This window comes from Selaginella moellendorffii, unplaced genomic scaffold (genome assembly GCF_000143415.4).
Source record: "Selaginella moellendorffii unplaced genomic scaffold, v1.0 SELMOscaffold_7, whole genome shotgun sequence".
Classification (NCBI taxonomy): domain Eukaryota; kingdom Viridiplantae; phylum Streptophyta; class Lycopodiopsida; order Selaginellales; family Selaginellaceae; genus Selaginella; species Selaginella moellendorffii.
Genome location: NW_003314268.1, coordinates 985,266 through 1,000,702, shown reverse-complemented (window position 1 = coordinate 1,000,702; position 15,437 = coordinate 985,266). Strand labels below are relative to the sequence as shown.

Genomic DNA, 15,437 nt, shown 5'->3' with positions numbered 1-15,437 from the left:
TTTACATAACAGCACCAAAGGTTTTTAACCATGTTGCCCCCAAACTAGACACCAATCCTGTCCACACCCTCATTTTCACAATTGTGTATGCCACCATTGGATACTCTAAACTTCTATTTATAAATTGGATAGACCATGAAAAGAAAAAAGAAACAAGGATGTCAGTTTCACTATAAAACTAAATGACCATGGCTACCTTACCTTCTATCAGGTGGTTTATATTATCTCTCACTACTGAGCCAAGAAAAATCTCTCTTCACCTCTCGTGCAAATCTTTCTGTAAGCACAGCTACTCACTATTAGAAATGCTAGAATCTCCAGTGACACTGCCACTGATGGAGCCTAGAAGGTTGTTTTCAGTGGGATATCTGGGACGGGCATGGTTTTATATCCCGACAATCACATAAATATATAATCATTGTACTGCCACTGGACAAAGATAACACAAAAGTCGATGTGCTCATGAACGGGGACTTGACTTGAAACGAGCATGACGTTCACACACGTCGTCTACCTGGCCTATAGCCAGCAAATCTACAGCAACTTGAATTATTTTTTGTGAAGCTTCAACGATTCCCCCAAATGATTATTTCATGCAGACTTCGTTTGTCAACAGACTTGAAATTTAAACGCAAAGATGGGAGGACCATTTCAACGTAGCACTCGCGTGCCCCGGATGTTAGATCGACAATCTCAATCCTATTGCAACAAAAAATTTGGTGAAAGAAACGGAATGATCTGGTGCTCTACGTTAAGGAAACAGAGAGGAGAGATCGATCATCTCATCCACAACAAAACTCTTTATGATCAGTGATCAGTCCCAAATTCTAGCAGCAGGAGCAGCAGCAGCAGCAGCAGCAATCGTCCTTTGGCTTCGGCTTGGGCTTTTCCACCTTTATCTCCTGGAAGGATTCCACAGATATACACTTCCGTTTCTTCTCGATGGCCTTGAGGATGTCGTCCACCTTGAAATCACCTGTGAAGGTGTAAAGGGGATCTTTAACCTCCACTTTCTTCACACCTGCAAGAGCACGAAGATATCTTGATCAGCGATCACAGCATCGAAATTTGGGAGAATTCGCGGAAATCTACACTCACCGGAGACGCCGTCATAGATCTGAGACATAATCTTGCCCTTGCATTTGTTGCAAGAGTCCACTTTCAAGACAACCTACAGCGCAGAGCTCGAGATCAAACAATCAATGAAATCAGCCAGACGCAATGCTCACCTTCCAAACCATCTTAATTGTCTACGAATTCAATCGAGAAGATCACAGATTCGCAGCTCGTTGACAAGCGATACCGCGATCAATCCAATATCCACGAGAGTCGGGGAGGCGGAGAAGCAGAAGAGAAGAGGGCCCTGCTGATGACTGCGGAGACGTCATGAATTTATATCCGAGCAGCGTGCGACGCAGAATTTCCTGTCGGTTTCCATTCGGTTTCCGCTTAAAGTTTCGCGTAGGAATTGCCGCGTGGAAGCCATCCTACTTATGTACGATGATGTAAAATGAAATGCACGTTCATTCAACTGTTTGACTTATATTATGCAAGAAATTTCCACGAAGGGGTGGTGGCGCAGTGGGTCAGCGCGTAGGTCTCATAGCTCCTGAGAAATCCTGAGGTCGAGAGTTCGAGCCTCTCTCACCCCACCAATCCACTAAAATCGATTTTGGCGCAAAAATCAATTGATGTTTATAGCAAATTAAAGGTTGATCAAGGTTGTCTAAAGGACATTGGAAGGATAAAGTTTTTTGAGTGAAACCATGACAGGTAAAATTAACTTGCAAATGCAACATGTTTTTGGTGACTGCAAAAGAAAGGTAAGAATTTACATTCTTTGGTTAAGATAACACAAGAAATTGATGAGTTTATTCACTAATAATTTATAAAATGACAATGCTATTTTTCCTGCATTTTTATTAAAAAATGAATTTATTTTCTATCTTTGGCAGGAGAACATAGAGTTATGCATTAAGAAATTCATTTTTATTATATATTTAAATAAAATTATTTAATATAGATTTTCCAGAGATAAAGGAACTTTGCCCATATATCTTATTACATTTCACACAATTGTTTTCTGGAAGAATTTGAAACACCAATGCTTTAATTTTTTTATAAATATTGCAATTAAAACTAATCTAAATTAGCTAAAAAATTTAGTACTTGATATTTTTCAGTGGTAATGGATATACCTGGAATAAATTAATAATTTTTATCAATCTTGTGTATATAAATTATAAGCATATTTATAGTTTACTATAAGCTTTTCTCCAACAATCTCTAATCTTTTTAGAGGATCTTTATGGCCTGGATGCATAAGAGATTAGATGGTGCCTCACAAAAAGCCCAAATAAAAATATATAAAATTGTAAAAATTATGAATATGTTGTTACACTACTTTCTTAATTGGTTTTTTTATTTACAAAAGACAAATCTCAAACACATTGTCTCCCATATCACTTATAAAATTATATATTTACCTCTACTCACTAAAGTTATACCATAATCACTATAGGAAAAACAATCTAGCTAATTTTGGGCTATAACTAGTTTTTTGTTTCAGAAAAAAAAACATTAAGTAGTAACAAATTTATTTATAAGACTAAATGCCAGAAAAAATGAATATGACTAATGAAGATGAAGGCCATAGTTGACAAAGAATAGAGAGTGATACATTGAAAAATGCTAAAAATTATTATAAGGAAATTCAACAAAAATAAAGAAATCAACCTAATCATCATATTGCTCAAAAGCTTAAATAGTATGTTATTGATATGAGAATGATAAAAAGTTGATAATTTACCTTTGATGTGAAGGAAGGAAATAAACTAATACCAAAGAGGGAAACAAACTAAAGCCCACAATCTATAATAATATTAATTGGCAAAATATAAAGATAAAAGATCTTTTGTAGATAAATTTAACCTTCATCAATTGTCTTTCAACATGGCAAGAAAATATGTTATTTTTGAAAACCATTTGATCACAATAAAAATGTTATCAAATCCTTAAAGAAGGTGGAAAATCAATAAAAAAAATCTATAAATATGAATTTTTAGGCCTCTAACGCAAGAGGAAATGGCTGGAGAAGACAAATTGAAGGATGCAAAGGTATTTTGGTTTGAAAACATATTGTTAATACAACCAAAATTTCCAATATATTTACACATGTGGAGCCACCTTAGACCAATTCTAATATCTTGTAAATACCAAATGTTATATTGCAAAAGTGCCATGGCACACTTGGATGATATGCAATTATATGTCAACTATATGTGATTTGAAGATTATATAAACAACTCCCTCTTTATACACAATGAGGAGGATAAATATAACATATACCATATGGAGTTCTTGCTCTAACGTGATCTTCTCCTTCCAGAGTTTTTCAGTGCCTAGGAAGGCCGAGTCCATCACTCTTGCCATCACCATTGTTACCATAGCCATCACCAAGTCCATTGAGCCAGTGGAAGCAGCAGACCTGAGATTTAAGGCAAAGCGTCCTTTTTCTCCTTCAGCATCAGCTGCTGCTCCGGCCTACAGGTATAGCCTAGAGTGTGTGGATGCTAGTATCACTATGCAAGCATGGCGCGCGTTTTGATTTTTACGGCAGAAACAATCACGATTATAGCACTTCACGTCTTCAAATGCACCACTATAGGTGTTAATGTTGTGAGCCATTTTTGTTTTTGTTTCTGTTTTTCTTGTTTTTTAAAAATTCAAGTGATCGTTCATTTGGCAAATTGACTTGCGAGGGGAAGCTATGGACAAATTCAAGAAGAACGGCACAAGTATTTTCTAACGTGCTCTAGATATTTAATTTTTCTTCCTTGTTTCTAGGATCAAAGCCCGAGATGCAAGAGGATCTGTTAAAAGTTTACATTTTAGTCGATTTTCTGAATCTCACAATCGTTTTTTATATGAATAGAAAGTAAAGACCAATTCAAGTTCTTCTGCTGCTCAGAAACTTATGCTTGTTTTACGAAATTTTTATAGTCGTTAAGCTGCTCGTCGAAAAAATCGCTGCTTTTTTATTTTCAAGCTGCCTCTGCTTAAAAAAAGCCACTGCTCTTTCCGCCACTGCTACTCTGCTTTCTAAATTTTTAAGCTGCTGCCCCTGCTTGCTTTAAGAAAGTTTTTTAGTCTTTGCTTCTGCTTCCCAAGTTTTAGATTTTCGAACCTACTATCGAACTTGCTCAATCCAATGACAATTGTTCAGTTCCACTTGCTCCGATCTCTGACCTCTTACAGTTTCGCTGCTTCAAGTCCTAATTTCTCCACCCTGATTTGCTTTCTGTGATAGTCTTCTGGATCTCCGAAGTTTTTAACATACAAGGAGCGAGATGTCTTACTCTCGATTACAGCGGCCACTCCTTAGATGGTGAACAGACTATTTTCTAATAGAGTAGAAAACTTGAAGTTTTTTACTTACTAGTGGGCCAGAATAAGCAGCTCCTCAGCATAGTCTCCGGGATGTTTTATTTATTTAGTCTCGCAGATTACCTCGCAGAGAAAAAACGCGGCCTCCTACGAAGTTGGAGCTCAGAAGATTTCCAGCAGAGCAGAAAAACAACAAGAAAATACCACAAAGTGTGTGTTGCTGTAGGCCTTGAGAGGCTTTCTTCTGCTGTTTAACACCACGGATGAAAAAAATGGAAGAGGACGACTCTACGTACCCTCGGTCCAGATTGCTCGATTGTAAAGGGTGGCCATTGCCTACTGTTGCTTCGTGTTAGAGTTCGCTCCAGCAGATAAAAATAGTCTGTAATCTCCCCACGTCAGAGGCGAACATCCGGTGAATCCGCACCACTGGCTCCAAGCAGCTTCATCGAGATCGAGATCGAGATCATTCCTTGATGATATACTATCACCCAAGCACCTGTAAGAGCGATCCTGGACAGCGTTGAGCTCTCGTCACGTTTCCGTCAACTACTCAGCATCCCATCTTTTGCTTCATGCCAAAGTTTGATGGACTGTGCTTGACTTCCAGAGCTCGGCTGGCCGACTGCTCCGCCTGGAGCGCCGCTTTCGACTGCTTGTGCTGCTCCATCGTCTCGGACACCTCCCAAACTTTGGAGTCAAGTGAGAATTTCTCCTCGAGAAGATTGATCTTCGCTTGACTTAAGAGTGTGGATCTCGAGACTGGTAGCTCAAACTTGGCGCTTTGGAGGCCTGCTACTGCTTCCCTGTGCCACTCGATCTGCTCGGAGATTTCGATGTACTCCAAGTTTTCCTGCATTTGACGGCCTCGAGGTGACCAATCCTTGCAGCCGATTTCTCGAGCTCATTTCTCGTTCCTTCGTCGTGCTTAGAACCTCTCGGACAGTTTGTTCGTGTTCTCTTCTCAGGGAATCGGCTTGTTCTTCGCCACTTCAGGCCTAGGCATCGGAGCTTCGTGCTGAGAAGCTCGAGTGGAAGGACGCATGGACAGGGCTTGAGGAGAGGCATGCGAAGCCAGATGGCCTCCTAAACTCTGCAACAGCTTCTGCGTTCGATGACTCCTCTAAAACTAGTCCTTTCGTCTTAAAGTTCGCTCCACCAGATACCAGACTGCACGTCAGAGGCGAACAGCAGCAGTCCTGTGAATCCTTCCAATCGCTCCACCTTCACAAGCAGCGTCATCAAGATAATCTTCTTGCCATCATCATCTTCTTGAGTTCCCTTGCAGCAACCTGCCACTGCGTTCCTTGCTGATACTATCATCCGAGCAGCTGTACGAGCATTCCTGGACAGGGTTGGAGTTTCAAAGTCTCCGCTCTAGCAAATGATAGAGAACTTCGAGCGTAGTCTGTCTTATAGTCTCCACAGCCTCTCTCTGAATCCGATATCCCCCACCGTCACGAGCAGCTTCAGCTAGATCATATTCTCGCCATCTTGCATCGTTCCTCGCTGAAGCTGTGGACAGCCTTGGAGCATTATACCGCAGCAGCACCTCCTGAATCATCTCCGTCGACTGGGAAGCTGATCAGATAGACCCCAGACAAGTCCAACTTTATAGTCGTTGAACACCAGCCTCCTTAGGTGCTTGACTGGAGAGCTTTGACCAGAGTGCAAGCTCGATTCTTGAGTTTCCTTGCAGCAATCTCGTCTTGATCCCTTCCTAAGCTGCATCCTCGTTCTCGCCATCATCTCTTCTTGAGTTTCACTCGGAGCTGCTCAACTGGCCGGGGATGTTGCTTGCAGTGGCATACATCCCAGCTTGCGTACTCTGATTGAAGAGGAAGCTCTCCAGCAAAGAGCAGTGATTCTCGAGCAGTGACAAAACACCGTCCACTCCTGTTTCCAGTCTCGTTTCCAGTCTTGTATTCTCGTCGTTCCTTGCTGATAATCCTCCGACCATGTTGAGAGAAACCATGACCACAACCATCCCTTCCCTCGACATTGGCTTCCGCGAGCGAAGTCACCCCAGCTCTCTACAACAAACACGGGAGTTATTGGCAAACCGCCCGAATCCAAAAACTAACGAAAAGAAAAGCTTGCCTGTCTTCTCCAGAATTCTCGGACGAAGTCGTCTCCCGCGCGATCACAGATCTCCTTGGCCACTTTCACAAACACCATTTTGCCGGATTTGCTCTTCCTCCACGGCTTCGATTCTTCAGGGATTTTATCCAACTCCCTCTGAATCCTCCGCGCTCTCTGGATCCTTACGCTGTCGCTAGATTTTCCGTTCAGTTCTTCGTACGTCAACTCGGCGAGCCTGATCAGAAGCTCCAATGCGCGGCAGCTCCAGGTGGCCCCCTCCTCGACCTCAACCACGTCCTCGTCCCTGACCTCGTCGTCGATCTTCTGGCTGCTCTCCTTCCTCTTTAGCTCTCTCGACGCCTCGTGAAGAGCTTCCAGGCGCCGGAACTCCAGAAAGCCCCCTCGCCCATCCTGGAGATGGCACTCAGTCGGCTGCTGCGTGCCGTCGGGGAGAATGATCTGCGCTGATGGAGAGAAGCGAACAGTCTTGGGCCTGGAACCTGGAAGTCCGAGAGACAGTGGTTAAGTCACGGAAGAAAGGACGAGAAAGAGACAAACCATACCTGGACGACGCGGACCGGCTGGCAACAAAGCTGGCTTGGTTGGCTGCTCCTTTTGCTTGTTTTCTGGCTCTTGATCCTCCTGCTTGATCTTCTCGTGATCCTTCTCGTTTGGCTGCTTGATTTCCTGATTGATCCGCCGCTCCTCCTCTTGTTCTGGTTTCATCCGCTGCTCCTTCTGTTCGAAGCCACTCCTCTTGCTGGTGTTCGTCTTGGAGAGCTCTCGTGAGGCCTCGTGAAGAGCTTCCAGGCGCAGGAACTCGGTGAAGCCTCCACGGCCATCGGTGAGATGGCACTCGGACCACCATCGGGCACCATCCGCACCAAAATTTTCCACCGCAGTCGAGAAACAAAGCAGCTTCTCGTGATCGGCTCGCTGCTGGGCTCGCCGTCGCTCCGCTCGCATCGCCCGCTGCTGCTCCCACCACTGCTTCTCTGCCCGCTTCTTCTCCGCCCGCTGCTGCTGTTGCTCCGCCTGCTCGGCTCGAAGGGCTCGCAGCTCCTCCTGGGCTTGCAGCTCCTCCTGGGCTTGCAGCTCCTGGGCTCGCAGTACTCGCTGTTCCTCCTCCCGCCGCTTGATCGCGCGCCTGAGTTCCTTCTCCTCCTCGTTCAGCTGCTCGGCTTTCTTCTCTTGATTCTCCTTCAGCTCCTCGGCTTCGTTTTGGTCCGGCTTGATCGGCACGATCGCCTTCTGCCCTCGGAGTGATTCCACGATCACACTCACCTCGCGCTTGAGTTGTTTCAGCTTCGAGGCCGCCGCGTCCATGGCTTCCGGGTGGACCTTGTTGTCGCCCTTGTGCGCCTTTTTTGGTCGGAAGAGAGACCACAGACCTGTGACGCATCCACTGCGCTCCTGCTCTGTTCGCGCCATAGCTTGCGCTTTGCAAAATGCCTCTAATGCCCTAACCCTTACTAAATTAATGGACATTAATGTATTAATGTATTAGTCGTAATCTTACTGATTTCACTAAACCTTATGTTGTTGCTCTAATGAGCGAGCGAGCGAGAGATACCTCGAAGAGCTTCCCAGCGCTTGATCACAGCGAAAGAGCAAAGTTGACGTCCTCAGCTCCCAGGGCTTTGATCCTTGCATCCTCCGAGGGCTCCTCCCCCATGGATCTCACTCCTCCTCCGCTTGGCTGGCTGGGAAGAGCTCTTGCGTTTTATCCACCAAGGAGAAAGTTGTAGAGCGGCTCCAGCGATGATTTCTTTGGCCTGGATCCGCGTTGAGAACTGGACCTGGAGCATGATCCTGCTTGCACAATACCAAACCTGTCAACAAGGAAGCAAGGAAGGATTAACCATCCGCTTCGCTAGCTTTTTTAGTCAAAAGCTTTTCAGTGAAGAGCTTTTCCTGAGAACCTTTCGGGTCGTCCATTGTTTCGACTTCCTTTCTCCCAGAGAATTGATGCTCCATTTTCATTCAGAGTGCCCACGGGAAATCCTTGGTGCTCGATCAGTGCTGTCTCGGCGATGAGCTCTACCACTTTCTCATTTGGGGCTAGTAGCTGGATTTGGAGCAAAGCAAGCCTGGAAACACGTTTAACCAAATATTGTAGGAAACAACTTACAAAATACTGTTCAAAAAACACAAAATATTATTGATTGCATTCACCACCTTCAATATTTCATATCTGTTGGGGAATCAAACGAGTCTTCCTCCAAGAAATACCATAAAAACGAAAACAAAATTAAAAAACTTATAGAAAAAATGCTTCTAGTTTATTATGCCAAACTTAAATAATTTTGTATTAAGGAACTGCTCAAGAATCACTGCTCTTTGCTGGAGAGCTTCATCTTCAATCAGAGTACGCAAGTTGTAATGTATGCCACTGCAAGCAACATCCCTGGCCGGTTGAGTAGCTCTGAGTGAAACTCAAGAAGAGATGATGAGCCTAGCGACCATCACAGCCAGGATGCAGCTTAGTAAGGGATCAAGACGAGATTGCGGCAAGGAAACTCGAAGATGACTGGAGGCTGGTAGACTATAAGTTGGACTGGTCTGGAAGGTATCTAATCCAAATGCTCAATTGATGACCTCTTGTCTGTGCAAACACAAAAAGCGATTGAAGCAAACCAAAAAAATCAGAACCCATGTTTCTATTCCCAGCCTTGTTTTCTTCTTTTGTTTGCTCCAGTGGATTAGCGCTGCTGCGGTATAAGGCACAGCTTCAGCGAGGAGCGAAGTAAACCAGTGTCAGATGGCAGCAAGATGGCGAGAAGGTGATCTAGCTGAAGCCGGGGGTTTCGGATTCATAGAGAGGCTGCGGAGACTATAAGACAGACTATGCTTGACGTACTTTGTCATCTGGTAAAGCTCTCTAGTTGATGGTGTCCTCCATGAAGTGTTGGAAGGAGCCAAGATTGGCAGCTATTGGATAAGGTCCATCCTTGCTTTTATTTTCTTCCTTTGTGTTACTGTGAGGGGGATTGCCGAGCTCTACCAAATTGACCATAAAGTGGACTTTGACTGACTGCGTGTGAGAATAAGAAACGAATAGATCGCCACTTTACCTTGACTAAGAGAAGAGTGATGATGCGTCTTCTTCCTCTAGCAGCTTCGATTTTGAGTTTTTTTTTGGTTCTTAGATCTGGGCGTGCCCAAGCTCCTGCATTCTTCGTCTTTGGTGACTCTTTGACAGATCCCGGAAACAACAAGTTCCTCGTCACCACTGCTCAAGCAGCATTTCGGCCAAATGGAATCGATTTCCCAGGAGGGAAGGCGACAGGAAGGTTTTGCAATGGATTCACAGTCGTGGATCTCATTGGTAAGCAAGGCAAATTGATCTACACATTTTCTGAGTTTGTTTTGTTTCTACCAGCTCAAGAACTTGGGCTTCCTCTAGTCCCTGCTTATCACGATCCCAACACAAAAGGCAGTGTGATCCTCAAAGGAGTAAGCTACGCATCAGGCGGCGCTCGAATCCTCAATGATTCCTCCGTGAACTTCCTCCAGAATGTAAAGTATTTAGTCTGGGCTTTTGAAGCGTGTTGACCATCCATCCTTGGATCTTTGACCAGATCCAGCCGCTTGGGAAGCAGATCCAGAATTTCGTCAACACTAGGTCTGAGATCGTTTTGCTTGTGGGAGGCGAGGACCCCGCATTTGATCTTTTGTCACGGTCAATATTTTTGTTTGCTCTTGGATCCAACGATTACTTGAATTACATGAACAGCACCAGGAGCAAATCTCCGCAAGAATTTCAAGATCAAGTAATCTCTGCATACAAAGGCTACTTGAATGTAAGTGATTGCTTTTCTTGCTCAATAACTCATTTGATTTGATTTGATTTTGATTCAACACGGTGATTTACACGGTGTAATTTTGATTCTCAACAGAGAGCCTATCAACTAGGAGCTCGCAAAATAGTGGTTTTTGCTCTTGGACCACTTGGTTGCATTCCATTTAAGAGAGAGGGCAATATTTTGGGAGCAAATGGCAAGGCTTGCCATGAAGAAGCCAACACTTTGGCCGTGAATTTTGACAGAGCACTCAAGGATATGGTTTCAGGGATGAATCGAGACTTGAATGGAGCGAAGATGGTGTTTGGAACTACATATGATCTATTTTACGATGCAACAAACAACCCTTCAAAATATGGTAAGCTTAACACAAATTCATCATTTGCTCATTGTAATTTGTATGACAGGATTTGTGAATGGCCGTGATGCTTGTTGTGGAGTATCACCCTTGAGATTATTTGCTTGTTTACCATTAGGATCAGTTTGTTCTACGAGAAACCAATACTTCTATTGGGATGCTTATCATCCAACAGAGTCTGCAAACCGTCTAATAGCCTCTGCTATATTAAGTGGGAACAAAACAATTATGTTTCCATTTAATCTAAAGCAGCTTATTGATCTCTAGTTATATGAACAAAACCATTGCATCATAGAGTGAGCGTAAACAAAATTTAATATTGTAATTGGGATTAAGCTGTAGGAATGAATTCAAGCTAAGACTTTTGAGGATTTGTTTCCTTCCAAACAAAATCTTATGGAACATTTAGTTGTTTTTAAACAATTGCCAGCCATTGTTGGTGGATGGAACTCATCTTAAAGGCCATTACTTGCTTATTAGGACAATGTAGAGTGGTTAACTCAAGGAAAGATGATAGCTAGCTTAGTTTTACGAAATTTGAAAAAGCCCTCAAAGCCCTCAAGAAGTTGAGTTTTGAGTTGCTCCATTTCTTTTGGAAAGTTGTTCATTAGGTTATTTTCTCCTTGGGTGGCAACATTCTTTGAGGACAAGTGAGTGATTTTACACTTGATATCCAAATTGTGGATGAGATGAAAGAATTACTAATATTTAATATGATAGAGATTATATGGATGAAGGGCCAAAGCATGGGATGAAGTTGTAGCACTCTAGGCTTAAAGTCACACCACTTGGGATTTAAGAAGTGTTTACATAGTAGTATGTATTTGAAGCACTAACATGTTTGAGTAAAAGTCAAAGAACAAAAGGTTTATAAGATTGAGTGGGTTACATGTCAACTTGGAGGAGGATTTGTAATCCAAGTGTCTTGCTTGAATTGAAGGAAACTTATGTGGTGAATACATTATTATAGGAACTTTACACACTACAACCCCTTGGTTTTGGGGATGACAAACCCATGATTTACTGTAGCACAGATTATCCAAAAACCAGAATATATACAATGTATTAGCTAGTTAAAGAAGTGGTGAACTTGACAAATTTAGAGCTTCAGGCTTTAGTTGAAGTAGGTTTTAAATTTGAAGAGATCATTAATCAAAAAAGTTCAACTTTAGCACTTTTTTCAAGAAGTTCCAAAAATAAAAAAATAACAAATGCAAATACTTGGTCAAAGGAAGCAAAAGCAACAAAGCATTACAATTAAAGATGGGAGAAGAGTGTCAACATTAAGTAAAAATATTATAATTATGAGTATATAGTTCTCAATTATAGAGCTAATATTGTAAATGAGAAGGTTTACAACATCACAATTAACCAATTTTCAAGTTGCAATTACACATACTTTTCAACATCAATTTTTTTGTAAATCTTTCATCTATTATAAGCATATGTATTTTATATATTATATGCTTTTTCGGATGGATCAAAATGTTAACTTAAGATTTATCACTCTGCAATGTCTGAACATTAGGTGTTTTTGACATTGAAAATGAATTAGATATTGGTATTATATTCGGGTTTAATATAATATGTATAAATTTTTATTTATAAATTATATTTAAAATAACATAGGGCATTTTAAGTTTATAGTAATTTTATATATATATATATATATATATATATAATTAGAGGATGCTAACTTAAATAATTAGTATAAATAAAAATTATTAAATATTAAAATAATAATTTCTTCTGTAGTTACCTATTTAATAAAGATATTGCCGCTAAAACCTTAACAGAATATTCTTGGTGTGCAAGAATATTCTTAAGGTATTCTTGGGCTCCCGGATCCAGATCAAAGTAGTGAAGTTTGAGCAGCGAGGATCAAGCATCTTAAACAAAGAAAGCAAATAGCAGTTTAATCAAGCAGAGCAGCAGCAGAAGAACTTGAATACTGATCTTTGATTTTTTAGTTTCATTTCATTTCATTTTCTTTGCGAGATACAGAAAAGCGACAGCCTTTGAAGACTTGCATGTTAATATGCCTTAAATTTCTGGTCTTCTGCTGCCTCTCCCACTGCTTCCATGGCTAGGCCGTACTCAATGGATTTGGTGATGGCGGTGGTAGGCACTCGGCAGGCATCGCACTACAAAGAGAAGATCATGTTAGAGCAAGAAGTCAGGAGCTAATATGTACGCACCTTTAGTTGTTCCATATGTTTATAGAGCCATTTGACTGCAGAAAGAAAGAAGACTCACTCACTCTTGTAAGAACCGAGTTAACGCCTACTGAGGACTGTCAAGCCAAAGTTATGGTTCATAAGGCTACCATTGTATGGAAAAAGACTTGACACGGACGAAAGCTTTAAATCGTGAACGACAGACTAAAGCGCCATGGCGTTTTTAATGAAAAAAAAGAAAAAAACGAAGAGAGAACTTTGTTTGATCAGCATGGCAACTTCCTTGCGCCTGGATGATGCGAGCTATGAAATCGCAACGTCAAACTTGCAAACCTATCTTTCACGCAAGCCTCGGATGCTTGGAGAGATTTTATAGGATCCAAGAACAGCCAAGGATCTAATAGTAACAAAACCGAGAGACAGCCTCACAGACACGATAATGGACCTTCAGCTTCCAGATGGCTTCCGGGTGGACCTTGTTGTCGCCCTTGTGCGCCTTTTTTGGTCGGAAGAGAGACCACAAACCTGTGACGCATCCACTGCCATAGCTTGCGCTTTGCAAAATGCCTTTAATTCCCTAACCCTTACTAAATCTATTTCACATTCACATTGCCATTAGTTAATAACTATAAGATAGCTAGAAAAACCATTGATCAAAGAGTCAAATAGGCGGGAAAACAATACCCTAAGTCAAAGTTACCAAGGATTGAGACTCTCCGAAACAGTAGCATCCCAAGAGCCATCGTTTCCTTTGGTACAAAATTTTGGATCATATGTAGAGATGGCGTTCCTCACGGGCACACGATGTCCCAGATTTTCCACAATCTCTCATGATCGTCCAGGCCACCACGTCAAACAGCCTCTTTTCTTTCTCCATCTCGCCTCTTCTCGCGTAGACCTGGATCAAGGCCGTGAATGACACCACATTCCTCCTCGTCATCCTCTCAAGCACGTCCAAAATTCAATGGCTCTGGATGATTGCATCTGTGCGATCCGTCTCGCCATAAGAGGGATTTGTTTGGCTGCGGCCATAGCAGCAGCAGGAGGAGGAAGATTCGCGGCTTTTGCGTTGCCCCGCCGAGGACTCTGGTTCCTGTGGAGGAGTGCGTCGAGCGAATGCGCTAGGGATCCAGAATGTGGAGGGCGAATGCGCTGATAAACAATGACTAGAATTTGCACTCTTTCTTTGTCGGGATTTTTCCTTCTTGCAATGTACAAAAAAAAAACCATCGACAAGCTGACCGTGGCCTGGTCAACTGCGTGCACGCCGTGGGGACAATTTGGACGCGATCAGCCCCACGAGCGCGCCGAGGTACGTGATCCACATCGAGAGCGGTACCGGGAGTACATGACCGTGACGAGCTTCCGCGTGCAGGGGAACAAGAATGTGTTGCAACCCCGGCCACAGTCAGCACGAGAAAGTTCTATTCATTTCGCTAGTTGTTGGTATCTCTCGTCTAGCATCCGCTGGAACACCTTCTCGGTGTCGCCATGCCGGCTGTAGCCGGCTATCAGCGCATTCCAAGTCACTGGATTCCTCGTCAGAAGTGTTAGAGTGATCGAAAACCGTTGGGGTAAAGTGATCTTTCTTCTTTCTTTGGAAGTAGATTTAAACGCCAAGAAGAAGCGCAGGACGGGAGTCTTAGTTCTTCCACTGCCCGCGGCGCCGGCACTCACGGCCACACCACCACCACCGTCTTCTTCTTCTTCCACTTCTGCCGATGTCATTGCACTGTGGAATGGCTGACGAAACCGTTGCCTGATAGCCTCGAGGTACGGTTGCTCGCTGTTCTTCTTGTTTTTTGTGTAGCTGTGTTTGCTCACGTCTTGGATCCGCAAGCATAGAGTCGACGCTGGAGGCTGAGAGGTGGAACGCAATGATCTCGGGTCCTTTGATCGCATGCCTTTCCCCCACTGTGGCAAAGGCGGCAATCACGGTTGGTAAGAGACAGTATCCGGTGATGGCATCTCTCTAAACATTTCCATCGGCAAAGGCGGCAAATCCTGCTACTAACATTGTCGAGTATGCCTAGTTATTTTGAGGGACAACGTTATATTACATGGTCAGCCATAAAGACAGACGTTTCCAGCCTAGCTGTTGCGAATGCCACCAAGTCCGACACGGGCATAGAAGAGATAGTTCCCGACCTCTCAGACAAATCGATGTCGCGCGCACTCTTCCAATCAAACGCACGGAGCAAGCTTGCAACCCCAAAAGGAACCATGCGGGAAGCTATCTGCACGCCCGAACAAGTTCTCCGCCCGGCAGAGAATGGCATCATGAGCGCTTGCAGGGATTTCGCTTGATAGCCCAGGAAACGCTCCGGGCGAAATGCTTCCGGTCCGTCCCAGTATCGCCCAGAAGTTGATGAGAACGCTCCGGTGTTTGGGGATGTCGTAGCCGGCCAGTGTCGTCTTGGATGGGTTGTAGTCGGGAACGCCAAGAGCTCCCACTGCATGGAGTCGCAACACTTCTTTGAAGACCGCTTCGATATAAGGTAAGTTGTCGAGGTCCGAGTGCTTGACAAGTCGTGATTTCTGTGTCATGTTCTTTACTTGTGCTCTCTGCATCACTGTGGGATTTTCACACCAAAATTATTACTTTTCTTGGCAAAAAAACAGCTAAATGCA

The 15,437-nt window shown here is 43.3% G+C and overlaps 2 protein-coding genes across 3 annotated transcripts; one reads left to right on the top strand and one right to left on the bottom strand.

Moving 5' to 3' along the window:
- Positions 1-6,465: 6,465 nt before the first annotated feature.
- Positions 6,466-7,899, bottom strand: LOC9652738 (trichohyalin). The gene is made up of 2 exons (XM_024671208.1): positions 7,032-7,899; positions 6,466-6,968 (listed from the first exon to the last, which is right to left on the bottom strand). The coding sequence occupies exons 1-2, from the start codon at positions 7,897-7,899 to the stop codon at positions 6,466-6,468; spliced, it is 1,371 nt and encodes a 456-aa protein (XP_024526976.1).
- Positions 7,900-9,537: 1,638 nt separating this feature from the next.
- Positions 9,538-10,949, top strand: LOC9652296 (GDSL esterase/lipase At4g16230). 2 transcript variants are annotated; one of them, XM_024671444.1, is made up of 6 exons: positions 9,538-9,796; positions 9,851-9,987; positions 10,050-10,150; positions 10,205-10,271; positions 10,368-10,629; positions 10,679-10,949. In XM_024671444.1, exons 1-6 carry the CDS (start codon positions 9,562-9,564, stop codon positions 10,894-10,896), a joined length of 1,020 nt encoding a protein of 339 aa, XP_024527212.1. In that variant the 5' UTR covers positions 9,538-9,561; the 3' UTR covers positions 10,897-10,949. The 2 variants fall into 2 exon arrangements, with proteins under 2 accessions (XP_024527212.1, XP_024527211.1); XM_024671443.1 differs by having other exon boundaries at positions 10,050-10,271.
- Positions 10,950-15,437: the final 4,488 nt, after the last annotated feature.

Coding starts and splice junctions, on each gene's coding strand:
- LOC9652738 (XM_024671208.1), bottom strand. CDS start 7,899: ATGGCGCGAACAGAGCAGGAGCGCAGTGGATGCGTCACAGGTCTGTGG. Junction 6,969..7,031: donor AGCCGGTCCGCGTCGTCCAG/GTATGGTTTGTC, acceptor TCGGACTTCCAG/GTTCCAGGCCCAAGACTGTT.
- LOC9652296 (XM_024671443.1), top strand. CDS start 9,562: ATGATGCGTCTTCTTCCTCTAGCAGCTTCGATTTTGAGTTTTTTTTTG. Junction 10,272..10,367: donor CATACAAAGGCTACTTGAAT/GTAAGTGATTGC, acceptor GATTCTCAACAG/AGAGCCTATCAACTAGGAGC. Junction 10,630..10,678: donor AAACAACCCTTCAAAATATG/GTAAGCTTAACA, acceptor TTTGTATGACAG/GATTTGTGAATGGCCGTGAT.